This window comes from Diuraphis noxia, unplaced genomic scaffold, assembly GCF_037042655.1.
Source record: "Diuraphis noxia isolate RWA-SAM2 unplaced genomic scaffold, SU_Dnox_SAM2 contig0003, whole genome shotgun sequence".
Classification (NCBI taxonomy): domain Eukaryota; kingdom Metazoa; phylum Arthropoda; class Insecta; order Hemiptera; family Aphididae; genus Diuraphis; species Diuraphis noxia.
This window is the reverse complement of record NW_028301713.1, coordinates 54934078-54949790: the sequence shown is the minus strand read 5'-3', so window position 1 is coordinate 54949790 and position 15713 is coordinate 54934078. Positions and strand designations below refer to the sequence as shown.

At 27.8% G+C, this 15713-nt stretch overlaps 2 protein-coding genes across 4 annotated transcripts in view; one reads left to right on the top strand and one right to left on the bottom strand.

The window, feature by feature from the left end:
* The window catches only part of LOC107162873 (UDP-glycosyltransferase UGT5-like), a 54482-nt gene that overhangs the window by 17922 nt on the left and 20847 nt on the right, over window positions 1-15713 (top strand). For all 3 annotated transcript variants that reach the window (XM_089223983.1, XM_089223982.1, XM_089223984.1), the window contains exons 3-5: window positions 3713-3952; window positions 4414-4596; window positions 12198-12429. In XM_089223983.1, coding sequence (XP_089080109.1) covers window positions 3713-3952; window positions 4414-4596; window positions 12198-12429 — 655 coding nt within the window. The remainder of the gene's footprint in view (window positions 1-3712; window positions 3953-4413; window positions 4597-12197; window positions 12430-15713) is intronic.
* The window catches only part of GABA-B-R2 (gamma-aminobutyric acid type B receptor subunit 2), a 320221-nt gene that overhangs the window by 283665 nt on the left and 20843 nt on the right, over window positions 1-15713 (bottom strand). The window lies entirely within an intron of this gene.

The window sequence follows — 15713 nt, the reverse complement described above, 5'->3', positions numbered from 1 at the left end:
TTTACACTAATAATATAATTACGTGACTGATGCTACCACTCCCGCTTCCAGAATTTTAATAAAATAAAATACTATGGTCTATGAAAATTTTTGTAGATGCCTACAATAACTTATATATACTTGTACTGTAGTACAGGAACCGATACCTACAATAAACGTAGACATCAACTTATGAGATAGTTAAGCCAACTCTATGTAAGCACATTAACAACTTCCCTTAAAAAAAAAAAATGTTGGCTATACAAATGTAATGTATCCCAATCGGAAATGCACAATGGGCGTAAAACTGCACCAATATACGGTCTGACATTAGCGAGCTACCAGCAGCTAATATTGGTGACTGTATAGTCAGTGTACACTTTCATATTTCTGAGATGATAACGATTATCTTTACTGGATTCTTCAGTTACTTAGCCAGTACTGATATTCAGTAAAAGCGCATGCAGTCGGTTCTGACCGATAGTGGGCACACGATAACTCAAGGTGTGTGAGTGAGTTCCACGATGGTATGATAATTATTTACCGATGTCCACATAAATTCACAGTAAGATCACCGGTAACCAATTACGGTTCAAAATCCATTAATATAATACTATTATTGGTATCTTACAATCATGTGGTAATTTTATTACAGTAAGTCGCATGTGAAAAGGCTTTACGCTTAGGATACTTGGCAGTTGGTAAAAACATTTTATGTGGCTTAAAATTAAATCATAAAAACTGTACATTGAATAACGAGCGGCAGTTTAATAGTGGTAAAATATTAAAACATAAAAACAATTTTTTTTTTAATTATAGTAGTCATTCGTGATCAAATATCCATTACACGCTATGCGTTAAAAATTAAAATGTGAGGAACGATATTTTTTTCCTGGAACAAGTTGGTCGACTGAGATTTTTTTCTCTCAAAAATCAAAATATATTTTAATATGCTTGACGATTTTAATTATTTGACGTATTCTCGTCTGTAGGGTAGAGAAAGTATTTTGATTTTGTAAAATTGCAGTCAACTAATTTGTTCGGTCGTGGGAGGAACAACGGAAATTCTACGCATTAATGATCAAATCTTTTATTCAACCCGGCCCAAAAATAATATTATATCCAAATAAGTTATTTTATTTATTCATTATCGTGGGTGGCAGTAGATTCTTAAACACAATATATATATATCGTATATGTGATGTTCAATATTATTTTCCACTATAATGATTCATCTGCAATATTATAATATCTTATAATACGCAAATCATTCAATTAATAGCTACTCGTTCAAATAAACGATTCAGTTGGTAGGTACATATAAGTATATCTTTGTATTTAATGCTAGGTATAATATACGAAGTGATTCGTTAATGATGTACACTTCCTATTTTATTCCTTAACGATACATTCAAATTATTTGAATATTGATTTTAGTAATTTTTAAGTACACTTAAATATCGTAATATTTTCGATTGTATTTATCGCCATTATTGATGTTTATGCCATATGACTATCAAATGTAATTTTTTTTTCCAGACGGTTTTTTATATTTCCAATGATTATAACATATAAAATATAAATTAGATGTATTATCTAGAGTCTATCACTTATTAATTACAATTATCATTATATTAATATATTATACTTTCATAAAATGCTTATACATTGATATTGCTAAATATAACTTTCAAATATAGCCTCATATATATGTATATTATCGTAAACCATATAATTATAACTATTCAACTTACTTCAATATATTACATCAAATTTAACTGGCAGAAACTATTCTTTCGATTTTATTCTTACTTAGATATGTACGAAAACATTGAAAACAATAATTTAGTTAACAATGTCAAAAACAAATTTGTTTTCATTTGAAAAATTGAAGTAAAAACTTCATACTCAAAATTACTACTTGGATGATACTCTTTGGCATACTAAATCTAAATTTTCAAAAACATGTTAATTAATCATTATTAATAATTAATAAGATACGTTTTAACTAGTATCATAATTTGTGATTTTTTAGTTTAATTATCTCAGAGGGGTACCTATACTGTAAATTATTATTGAGTTAAAAATAAGTGAAATAAAAACGCCATTATTCTTTATAGTCATTGTTTGATGATTGACGCATGCGCACGCATCGATTTTCAACTATTTTTACGGTACATAATCATAACATTTTGTTGCCCAACTCGTGAAAAATAACAATGTACATGTTTATACCTAACTATATTTTTTATACAATATCAATCCATCCATTTATATCCTATAAAATAAATATCTGCGTGACGGTCATTAACAGAAAGGCATAATATAAATATTATTAAGCTATTATGATATATCGATTGGGTTAAGTTATGCGAACCTCACATTTGCTTTATACAGTAGAGGTTAATACACCATTATAATATTATTTGACTTATATTAATGAACGGATGGCCGTGGTTGCCAAAAGATAAACGCGTCGTCACCGTTTTTTTCTTATTCACACGCATTTATTCTTCTGCATTCAAGAGAACAAAAAAAAAAATTTACCAAGTCGTGTCCGGCTTTTGGAACGTGTCCACGGCTTGAATTCTCTAGAAATCAGTCCGCGCCCGTAATTCGATACAAGACAATAACATATCAGCTTCCAGATCCGTTTATTTAGGACGGAAAAATCGGATTGCATTCCGGCAATGTTTTATACTATATACGTACGTGTGAAACTTGTGCGAAAAATTCTATATATAATACTCGTCAGGTATTACATTATATTATGCGGGAATCACATTTTCTGTACCCGGAACACTGTACAAAAAAAAATAAATAAATAAATCACTCGTAACGCCATAAGCCCGTGACCTGCAATAACGGTCGTGTGCGCAGGCGGCGGGGAAAATATTAATATCCACCATATAATAATACATTTTTGAATTCACGTATAAAATATTATAATAATAAACACTAAGCACCCACATCTGTGGTTATAACCCGGAAACTCTGACGACAACAAATTTATTTTTACTAAAGGAGACGTTTTATGAAGGCTTTAGTACAGGTGGTTTTAACAAAATTTAAGAAAAATGAAAAGAATATAATTCAAACAAAAACATTTTACCAACACAAATCTGAGATTCCAAATTCAATCAAGATAACGTTTGTGCGTTTTGATGGTCCTTGTATAAATATATTTAAATATTTTTAAAATCCGATAATACTTAATGACGCAGATCTATATATGCTTTTTAATTCTGCCAGTACGATCTTAAAGTTAAAACACTTATTATAAAGTGTTGAAATGTGAAAGGGGATAATGTCTCGGAGAAACTAACATCGGGTTTTTAATATTGTGTTTTGTATTATTATAAAAACAGAAAATATTTTGTTAATCTTTATTATACAACTTATGTTGTTACGCGCTATTTAAAAAACATAAATTATCATTGTCACTATATACAAAATGTGCTTGAAATTCTCTTAAAAACTTTATCAGATGTCGATAATAAAAGTTTCATTGTTTAATATGAATTTTTGGGACTTGATTTAGGTTTTCGAAAATTCATTCGCATTATATACTATATAATACTGTAAAAATGTTACACATGTCACATCACTGGGGCCGCAACTTTACAGTTTGGTATTTTTCGATTATATTTTTGCTCTGTCTTTTCCTCCACCGACCTACCACGAAAATCCAACCAAACGATTGAACTATTTTTATTTCTATACATCCATACAGATCTTCAACACTGGTTGCTTCGTGTCAATCGCCAATCATTTCGGGGCACCAGTCGTCGGTATAACTTCGACCAGTCTCTATCCGTGGTTTGGCGGTATGGTCGGCGACGTGATTATGCCGTCGTATGTTCCGGTTAACTTGTTACCGTTTACTAGTCGGATGATGTTTGCTGAACGACTGATAAACTCTGTGATCCTGATAATGATGAAAACGTATTACAAATTTAAATACGAACAGGCGGTGAGTACATAATGATGTTATATAATATGTCCAAACGTTAAATCTTGTTATGATTCGTGATGAATACACGAGACTCAGATTTTTAAGCGCTGAAAATCCACTAAACGTTATTTGACAGAATTTAATAATATTCGTAGGTATTATACGCATTATAAAATGTTTAGCAGCCATTTTAAAACGAAAATACATATTTTAACATAATAATATGTGATTAATGTTTATTGTAAAAATAATCATAAATTAAACATTTGGTAATAGTGTATTATGACACAAAAAAAAATGTATAAAGATAATAAGAACCAAAAAACATTGGATTCCGAAAACAGTCTTCGACCGAAATCTGAGTTATGATAATATGATAGCGTTTATTCCTGTTTTATGCATGTACAAGGCGATTTAAATTTACGAACCCATAATTTTCACCGACACAAACATATCCATGGTTTGCGTGGTTTTAATAGGCTCAAGAAATCGTGGATAAATATTTAGGAAAACTCAACGGTGGTACGGTGTCTGAATCCCTGAACAACGTGAACGCCATCATTGTGAACACCCACTTCGTGTTTGGAGACACCCGGCCGCTGCCACCGGGTATCATTGAAGTCGGAGGATGCACGTATAAGAAACCAATGCCCTTGCCAGAAGTGAGTACCTATCTGTCTATGAGATATAATTTATGGTAATTAATCAACTTAGCGTTAATGTGCACGTATGATACAAATCAAGTGAATAACAGAATACCAGAATAACAACCCAAACGATAAATCACAATTGTGAATTTTATCATTTATTTAAGAAATTAATTGTATAGAAAATTATTTTGGTTTCAAACTTTAGCTTAAAATTTGACCAGAGTGATGAATATATCAATCATATAATGATTTTTTTTCTCGTTTTGTTAATGCTAAAATCTTCAACTTTGAGAGTAGTTTCCAACGTATAATAGGTAATGAGTTTTGCTCAAATGATTTTTATAATTTTATTATTCACTCAAAAAATATTATCGTAGATACCACTATTTGACAATTAAATTATCATTTTCTATAGGTAGGTATACAATAATGAAAATAATTAGATTAATTGTTTTGCTTTTTATACTAAAATGTATTCATACCGTTAAACGGTACGTCAGTATTGAGTTTTAACTTATAACAGTTAGGAATATTGTTTAGGTATGAAATTATTATATATAGTAATATATGGCATACATTTGTGGCTAAAATTAGTTCAACATTGTAAATTACTAATATCAATATGAAAAGAGATTAGACAAAATCTAAAAATTCTCAGGTCAAAATTGTTTTACGCATGGATATAGTGAGAACAGTTTATCATTGAGTTTAAATAATAGTGATTTAACATATCCATGCAACAATAAAATAACTTCTTTAGTTTTTGTTCTTAAGAGGACGCTACACCCGCATGTGTTGTCTCCGTCTTACAAGTGCGTAACATTGCAAAAACTGTTTCGCGCGGGAAAGAACCGAGAAGGCTACAGTTATAACTAAGAAACAAAATTTTCACCACATAATAAGGAGAACATTTACTGTGCAACGTTGTTTTCAATTTTTCGATATCACAAATAGAAAAAAAGTTCTTATTGTTTCAAAATTCATTATTTTTGCGTTTTTCAAAATCGAATAACTTTTTTTTCAGTTCTAATATCAAAAAAATAAAAACAACGTTGCACAGTTGAAATTCCCTTTTATCTGTTGTGAGAATTTCGTTTCTTAGTTATGACTGTAGCCTTCTCGGTTCTTTCCCGCGCGAAACAGTTTTTGCAATGTTACTTACTTGTAAGACGGAGACAACACATGCAGGTGTAGCGTCCTCTTAATGAAAACTTTTATATTTCAAATTTCAAATTCCTCAAAATGTCGATAATCAAATATTAAACCAATATAGTTGGGGAAAAAATATTTGAAATAAATGTACGAAATAAACATGGTATTTATTAATATTTTGTAAGCTAGTTATACTTTAAATAAACAAATACTATGAGTTATGATTAAAAATTGTAAACCAAACACCATTAACTATTCATAATATTATATAGATAATGCATAATAATATCTCCTTGATTTGACTCTTCAAAATAGGGAACCCAATTCTTATGGTTAATTTTTCTAGAAAAGATTTATGAATTGCATAAGTTGACCACCAGTGAAAACATCAATAGTGTATATTATACAATTAGATATTACAGTTTTCCCAAATAACAATACAAACACATCAAGTTAAAACATGCGGTCTATATTAACACTATAAATTACGTTCCTTGCAGCATTATAACATTGAATGTCTACTTGTATTCATTTTTGAATTTGTATAAATAGTTACATAAAACGTTTTGAAGTCCTATATAGGTGTAAAAAAAAATTGAATTTATACAAACAAACAAAAACAAAATTGTTAAATGCAATACGTCACAATAATATATAAATATGTAGATATCATCTTGTTCTACATTCTACTCTAAACTTAAATAAAAATATTAAGTATTGTGTGCCTAATGCCTATACATCTGCGCGAGACAGAATATTTTATATACCTATAGTGCAGGTTTAAAAAAAAATTTATTTATATACAAATGACTTCTAAATGTCAGTTTCACATATTTCATACATTTTATACGATATGGAGCAAAAAAAATTGTTTGGATTTCAATAAGCTTTTAGATATTATATAGTACATAAACGAGCATTATTCATAGATGTGTGTATGACTTTGATAGATATTTTATAATATAACATATGCAAGTGCATGATATTGTTTCTTCTTCGTGAATTTTTAGTAAAAACTTGTTTTTGGTAAATTCATTTGGTATTTTTATGTCTCACAAAATGTTATCTACTACAATAAATTATTTCTAAAAATATTGTTTTTAATCAAATATGTAAAAAAAATATTTCAAAAAGCGTTAAACTTTTGAGAAAATAAATTTAATTTTTATGCGAATCACTCTATATAGATTTTAGCCGTTGTACGAGAGAATATTTGGTCTTAAGAGTGATTGAAAATGAGTATTTTTTATTCGCACTACTCGACGATGGTATTCAATTTTAGTTTATTTTGACGGTGGAAACAATATTCATGCCTCGCTGTACATATTACATATATATATATTCAGATCTTCATTTTGTGCTAGATTCTTTTAAATGAAAACGATTTTTTATTCTTACAACCGAAATATAGAGATCCTAATAAATGAATCGTACTCGTGATTTTTTTGATTTTTTTGCTGCTTTTAAAAGATCCTATTCACCGAAGTTCAATGACAAATAAATCTTTATTCAAAGCTCAAACACATATATACACTTGTATTTTGATAATATTATTTGGTAATACAAAAAATGCTGCACACCCAATTTCCTAAGAAGTCATTCCGAGTCTTAAAGCTTATATAGTTACCCCATTCTGACTCTGATTTAAAACCAAAATTAATTTATTTTAGATTCTGAGCAAAGCGATTTATTTATTGATTTTACAGCGATGTATTTTTTTCTTTTGTGTCCTGTACACAATAAATAGTTGAATAATACTTCGATTTTCAACATCATTATTTATTTTGGTTGGAAAGTGACTCTATTTAATAGATTCATCAGGCTGAAAATGGCCAAAAGTATCAAGAAAAACAAAGAAAAAGTAGAAAACCCCAGAAATTTTATGCGAAACTAGTTTTTGGCATAATATATTTTTTAATTAAACTAAAATTTATTATAAATTAAATTAAATATTCATAGAAATAAATGATTTTATTAACGGGTTTTTTTTATAACATTTTCTATACAACATAATATTTTTAAGAAATGTTGGCTGTTTTTGAGTTATTTGTAGGCATAAGAAATTTTCTATTTTCGTTAGTTTCATTTAAAAAATGTTTGTTCGGTCTAAAAACAAGATAATTTATAACAAGAGTCCTCATAAGTTTTCTACTATTAACAAATAATATATTCCCTGGAAAATAAAATTAATTTTTATGAACGTTCGAAGTTTCAATTTTGTTGACATTATATATTAACCCGTAACGATTTTTGAATTTTTTATAATTCAAAAATGAATAACTTTAAATAGTTTAAATTTTAACCAATTATTTATATAAGCTTTTTTTATACAAATTATAATTTTACCTATAAATATTTTGTCTATTTTTCTGCTATTTATAAACATTTTCAATATTATAAATAATGCTTGGTTTTTTTTTATACATAAATATCGATGAAACAATTATCGGTCGATCAAAAAACTTGATAGCTTAACAAAAAGTTACTCGTAATTTTTCATAATAGGCACATTAAAAATGCATAGACAAGATTTTATTTAAAAATATTTAAACTTCATATGTTGGATAATTCATCAAAATACAAAACTATTTAGTACCTAATTAAAAATTTATAAGAAGTTCAATATTTAAAACTTAAAATATGGTACCTCATAATAGTATACGGTCATCACAAAATATAAAAATATATAAACTCAGTTTCATTTTATAGCTATTTTAAATTCAAATTTAAAGAGAATTATATATTTAAACGAAGAATAACATTTTAATTTTTTTTTTTTTTTTGTAATTTAAAAATATTAATCCTCGGTGTTTTAAAGTATATTTTTATGTTTTTATCTACACAATAACCTTTTTAAAAGCAATATTTTCGGCGTAACTATAATATCTAATATTAAAATAAATTACGTTATTGGCCATGATATCATAAAATATATATAAATATACATATTTCTTAAAAATATATAAGTTCTTGCTCAAAATGGTTATTCGTATACAATGATTTTAAATCAATGAATTTAAATTTAACATATCTAATACAGACAATACAGTAGCCCTTACGACACATAATGCACATAAGAGCATTATCCACTTATGTTAATTTATTATTAATAATAAAAATAAGTTTATTGACACAGTCGCTAAAAATATATATTTTTATTTATTTATAAATACTACAAATATTCTGCTTTTGAGTATGAAATTTAAACTGTTCATTATTCAAATAAGTATAAAAACAAAACTTAACGACTTGAAACAATGTAAACTTGATTTTTTATTAACATTTATACTTTTTGAAATAATGAATGTTCAATGATAAAAGAATCATCCGGTATATGTATGATTATTTTTAATAGATAATATTGATTTATAAATATAAATATAGATATGTACGAATATAATGAATATAATAATATTGCTATTTTTTTTTTTTTTTTTTTTTATGGTTAGGGCTTCGACAACTGAGGTCATTAGCCTGGGGAACTGTAGGGGAAGGTTTTGTAAGGTTTTTAACTCGTGGGTTTTTTTGGCAGAATTTTGAATGGGCACTCGTGGGTTTCTGCCATGCCCGGTTGGGGGCCGGTGGCCTCTCTCTCCAGACATCGCGAAATGCCCAAAGAGCGATGCCGCCCGTGACCGAGATTTGAACCGGCAACTGCGTGCGTCGCAACCGACGCCTTAGTCCGCTCGACCACTCCACCCCCTGTTATTTATTTGTCAGCAAAAACGAATCCTTAATTATTAATAGCAATGGTCTTAAGAGCATTATTATTATTTAAACCTTGGAGTTTTTATGCTTTCTTAGATTCAGCTTTTAACATAAGTACAAGTTCATACATGATAAAGTAGATTTCGTTGAATAATCGAACCGGTTTTTCATAAAAATTCATGGTTTTCCGCATTTTTATTTCTCGATAAAGTACCTATATTGAAAGTACTGGAAATTTTAAAGTTTAATTACTCAAAAGATCCTACCTAATCCAATTTTTTATCAGAAACCACCCTCAAAAACGAGAGTTAAAGGGATTTTTCTACTACTCTAACATAGACCCAAAAAAAATACACACACATCATTGAAAAATCAATACGTTCCTCACTCCGCTCAGAATCAAAAATAATGTCGAAAAAAAACATAAGTACCTATAATTTTAGGTGTGTTACCGATTCAGATATTATCTGTAAAATGATCATAATACTTATAACTTCCTTAAATTCATCACAATACATGAAATATAACTTTCAAATTTGTTAATTTATCGCTCCAATATTATTTATATTATTGCATATATTATACTATTACTGGAACTTTGAGTTATTTTTTGCAGCAATTAATTTAAAATACCATATTTTTGCATTAAGTATGTGAATTGTAAAAGGCGCATAGCTTTTGTTATATGTGTTCATTTTATAAAGTAGTGCAGTGAAAATATAATTTAAAACCCTTGTAATTAAGCTGGTGCGTATTCAAATTATATAGTCTTATCGTGAAACATATTATTAAAAAGCATAATATATGCTAACATGTACGTATTAATTATAATAAAAAATGTTGAGCCCCATACCTACTTAATCAATAACATAATTCATTTTTGTATTTCTATGTTAAAATAAAAGAATATACGATATCATTACGGATATCCAATAATGGTTTCATTATATTATTACAGGTGATAGGACTGATAGCTAGATGTTTCTGTGAACATAATATGTTTATGACTTTAGCTATTAGCGATTCGTTTAATTATTCACACTAATTAGTCTGCCTAGAATGTCTAGACTTTATATTCTGTTATTGCAATGTCACAAATCTGTTATGACTTATGATATAATAATCGTAATTCTATCGGGTGATCGTCAATAACGTTTACGTTAAGTCCGTTAGAGTGTAACATGTTTGATAAAGATGATAAATAGGCCGTAAACAACATCATTATATGGGTATTTAATAATTTCTTCGAGTTTTCCGATCATCTTATCCAAATCCAACGGAAGTGTTTACTTAATCCTCTCGCATAAGGTATACGAAATAAATGCTTTAGTTCATTTAAAAATAACAATATAATCGTTAGATATATTATTTATAGTTTGAACGATTGCATGAATGTTTCACACACTATTACAGAGTTAAAATTCAAAAAATGAAGAACGTTAAGTCGTCAATATAACGACAATCGTTTAAAAAACTAATAATAGTACATATATATATTGTTAAGCACAAATGCTAATACTTACATAATTCATCTTACCCGTAGAACTATATCATAAATTTAAATTTAAAAAATACTAAGATTAAAAATATAGCACCACTTAGATAAATATTAGTTGTTTATTACAACGTTTGTAAATTGGGTAATTATTATACGAGTAGTCGTTGTCATCGTCTTTCGAACGGTTTCATTATGTTTCCCTTTAAATCTTCAGACTCTAGCGATAATCCTTCACATTTCTCTCACTGGAGTTTGTTTTCGAGAGTCGTATTTTTTTGTTGCTTTTATTTCTTTTTTCATCAAAACTCCGTTGTTATTTTTCACTTTTAATTGCACCTGAGACATTTATTCTTCTGCGCTGTCATTTTATCTTTACGTCCATCCTTTTGTCCATCGACCATCGACCATCGTCCAATGCTTTGTATATACATTATATATGTGCGTTGATATATATTGTTTTCCATTCTCATAAAGCATGTCGTGGTTGGTCCATAATGCGGCTATTTAAATGAGATTTATCCCACCTAAAAATACTCGACCAGCCATCTATACTACCTGTGAAGTTTTTCAGCTCAATGATTTTTGACCGACCATAAATTTGAAACGTCGACAAAAATACATTATTCTACTAACCACCCGAAAACGAAGTTTTCACGCGGAGCATTCATACAGATTTTTCGTGAAAGCCAAGCTCAAACATATTTACACCCTTTTCTCTTTCTACAAATAATCTTTTTTCGTATATGTCTATTATTATAAAATACTGAAACAAACAAATTAAAATGTACATATTAAATTAAGATTATGATCATTATTAAAAATAAAATATTAGAAATATTTTATCACATCGTCCCTCTCCCTTGTGAGTGGTATTGCATCCCTTGCTGTGATGACATCGTTTCATAATATAGTTTAGCGTTTAAAAGAAATTCACATTGAATGTCTGAATGTTTGTAGTGGAAGGATGTTAGAGTGATATTGTTTAAAATCCTTGTTACTCTAAAATAAATCTATTGGTATTGTTTTTGATTGTTTACACATCAGGCTCTCTTTCTATAGCTTTTTAGTATATAGTTATTATTTTATGATATATTATTATTATGATACAGAATACACATACAAATTGGACCAATTTGGTTTTTTGTTCTATATTATAAGTGCACCACATTACAATCAATAATATTATTAAAACACTGGACCAACCATATATCAATATCCAATAACCTTTCATGCACAAAAACATCTATGTAAACAGGACTTAGAACGATACGTGGCCGAAGCCAAACGAGGTGTCATTTACTTTTCGATGGGCTCTATAGTGAAAGGCTCGTCCATACCAGCAACCCAGTCGCTGGCCATGCTCCGGGTGTTCGGCCGACTAGACGGCTACAGGGTACTGTGGAAATGGGAGGACGACCCACCGCCGCTGGAAGTCCGCCCAGAAAATGTCATGTTTGTGCCATGGATGCCTCAGTTTGATGTGCTTAGTGAGTGAACGATTAAAACGACATTAATTTTTTAAATAATAAATGTAACATTATAATATCCAACAAATGGCGCTGAAATGGTGAATATTGTAATTTCGATTGAATCACATAATTCAAATATATGTATCAAAGCCACGAAGGAAGGCTCGGTTTTTCATTCACTTTTCTTATTTTATGAATTAACAAAAAATTAAAATATTTTAATAGCAGTTCTAAATATTTTACAATTTTATATATGGTCCAATGGTCCTATATATCAATGCTCATGTTGGTTGTTATGTGATTACAAAGTTACATAGAAAATTAGTCATGGTATTTGACCCAAATCGGCTATTACTGCTTCTAACAGGGGCATAATTAAAAAGGGATGAGGATAACAAGATAAAGCACATTAAATCGGAAAATAATATTTACATTTTTTACTATTTCTACTATTTTTAAACAGCTTTAACTTTTTTGTTATAAATTATTTTGAAAAAATAGATTTTCGTTATTTTCAAAATATATTTTTCTTCAAATTCTTTAACTTGTATTTTTTTTTCTCTTTAATCAATGTAAAAAGAGTAATTACTGTTCTTTGCCTTTTTTTTTCGCAATAACAATTTAGATGTGTAACGTTTGTAATATATTACTTAGTTAAATACCTACCACCTACCTAATATAATTATAAACATAATATATAATTATATGTGCACATTATTGACTGTTGCTATGTATACATTTCATCATAGTTATTGTTATCATCATTTACCACTCTAAGCATAGTTGTGAACGATATAGTTTACTCAATATTGAGTAACTCTTTGTTAAGTATTCGATCACCAACTTTGACAAATCTCAACTCAAAACAACTTACCATCAATATTTTGTAGATACTTCCATCATATTATTATTTTATTTTATTAAATACACGGGATAAACTCTTAACACTGGGAATACACTGACCTCTACGGTAATTTAATGTTTGTTTATCTTTATTTATACCCACATTTATAATTGCAATTATAATTATTAGTAAAGCTGGCATTAGAAATGTATAACATATTAACATACCCATGCGGCTCTGCATTTTTCCATTCAATATTACCGACCACTTCTACCGTATTTCATTGTACTATTCATGAGTTAAAATTTATATACAGTCCACTCTACTCCGAAACACTTTGATTGACGAGTTAATTAACGTAACTGCTGATCATTAATTTGTATATTCCAAACACAAACATTGTGATTATGTATACAATTCAATTGAACGGTTCTACCTACTTCGTTTGACGCAACAGTGGCTTAATATCAATGCGCTATTATATTCAGACTATTCGATACGGTTAATAAGATAACTTTCTACCTATGTAAATTATTTCAAATAAATGCATATATATTATAGTATATAATATATATAATATATAATAGATTGGCAGAGTGGAGTGGTACGGGGTTACCCCGCAAAATGTTTGTCCACTACTCCGCTTGTCTAAACTTTAAATACTTATAACTCATAAACTACTAGCCCTAAATTCGATTTCTATGTATCAAAATACTTAGAAAAATATTCTGCTTTGGAATATGAAATTAAAACTCTATGTTATCATTCAAAAAAGTAAAAAAACTTAAAAAATGATAAGGATAAAAATATTTAAAATATAATTTTTTAATAAAAACGTTGGTTTTTTAACAACTTGAAACCATGTAAAAAAATATTTTGAAAAAAGTCAATACTTTTTGAAATAATGAGTGTCTTATGATAAATCAAGCACCCCGTATACGAACAACAAACGCATGACTAGTTGTAATAATCTCAATGCAGAATATAACGTTAGTACTTTTGAAAAATAAGAAAACTTTTTCGGTATTATATTATTATAACGATGGAGTCGATTAGTATAAAATAATAATAGATACTTATATAAAATATATTTACGTTTATCTTTTAGAAAGTAAATATTTTATTTCACTTATGTGTACTATTTAAAAGACGTTTTAGAAACAAAAAACAAAAATTGTTATGTAATTTATGATTTTGAACATCTATTACTAGCAATTATATACTATTATAGTTGAAAATATTAAACATCGCTAATTTCAATAGATTTGTTGGCTTTGCATTACATTTAACATATAGTCCCATATTATTATTATTACTATTGTTATCACTGTATACTCATGTATAGAAACGAAATAATATGATAGGTATTTCATATTAAAATAATAATAAAGAAGTAATAACTAGATTAGTTCAGTTGTCAAGCACAAACGCGTTTTTTTAAAATTATTTATTCGTCTTCACCAACCAACAAATTCATAAATTATAAATATAAACAATTTAATATTGATAATGATTATTCTAATAATAATTTATTATAAAATATTTTAGAAATTATGACTACTTATATTAACATGATAAATGATAACCATCACATTGCACTTCAAGCATAGCGTTTGTATTTATCATTGACTTATTTTAACATCATTATTATTTCTTTGAAAAGACAAAATATGATTAATTTCGATTAGCTATAAGTTTATGTACAAGAATACTGACTAATTAATTTACAGTAATATTATTATAATATATTTAATATATAATAAATATAGTTCTATACATTTTATTAAATAATGACAGTGATTAGAAATTATTGAATAATTTCAATAGATATCACACGCCTAATGTTAATATCATATTAAATCTAATTAACATTCTTATCTGAACAATTTACTTCTTCAAATATTAAAAATTTTCAAAAAATGAAGTATACAAAATTGAATATCTATTGGCATTAAACCAGACTTAAATAAAAATAGAAAGTTAAAATTATAAATTACAAATTTTTATTTAACTTCTATTATTTATAAATCCATCTAGCATTATTTAATAATTTACATAATTTTATCAATATAAATTATTAAAGTGTACATTATGAAATTTATTATTTAAGAATACTCAAAATACATCCCAACCTACGATACCGTAACATTTAGAATACAAAAAAGTTTTTTAAATCGTTTTTAAATACTAAAACGGCCTAATATTAATATTGTAATTTGAAATTATATTAAAAAAAAGAAGAAGTTATTAATACATTACATTCGGATATCCATTAATTTCAGCTCAAAATAGTAAAAAAAAAAATGTCAAAACATTGATTTAATAGAAAACGTTGAAAAGCATTTTATAATCACGAAAAAGTCGAAGTATAGTACTCGAATGTACCTGTACCTCATCATTTAAAAAGCACTCTTATGGATGTTTTAAAAATGAATTCAATGAAAAATCATTGCATTAG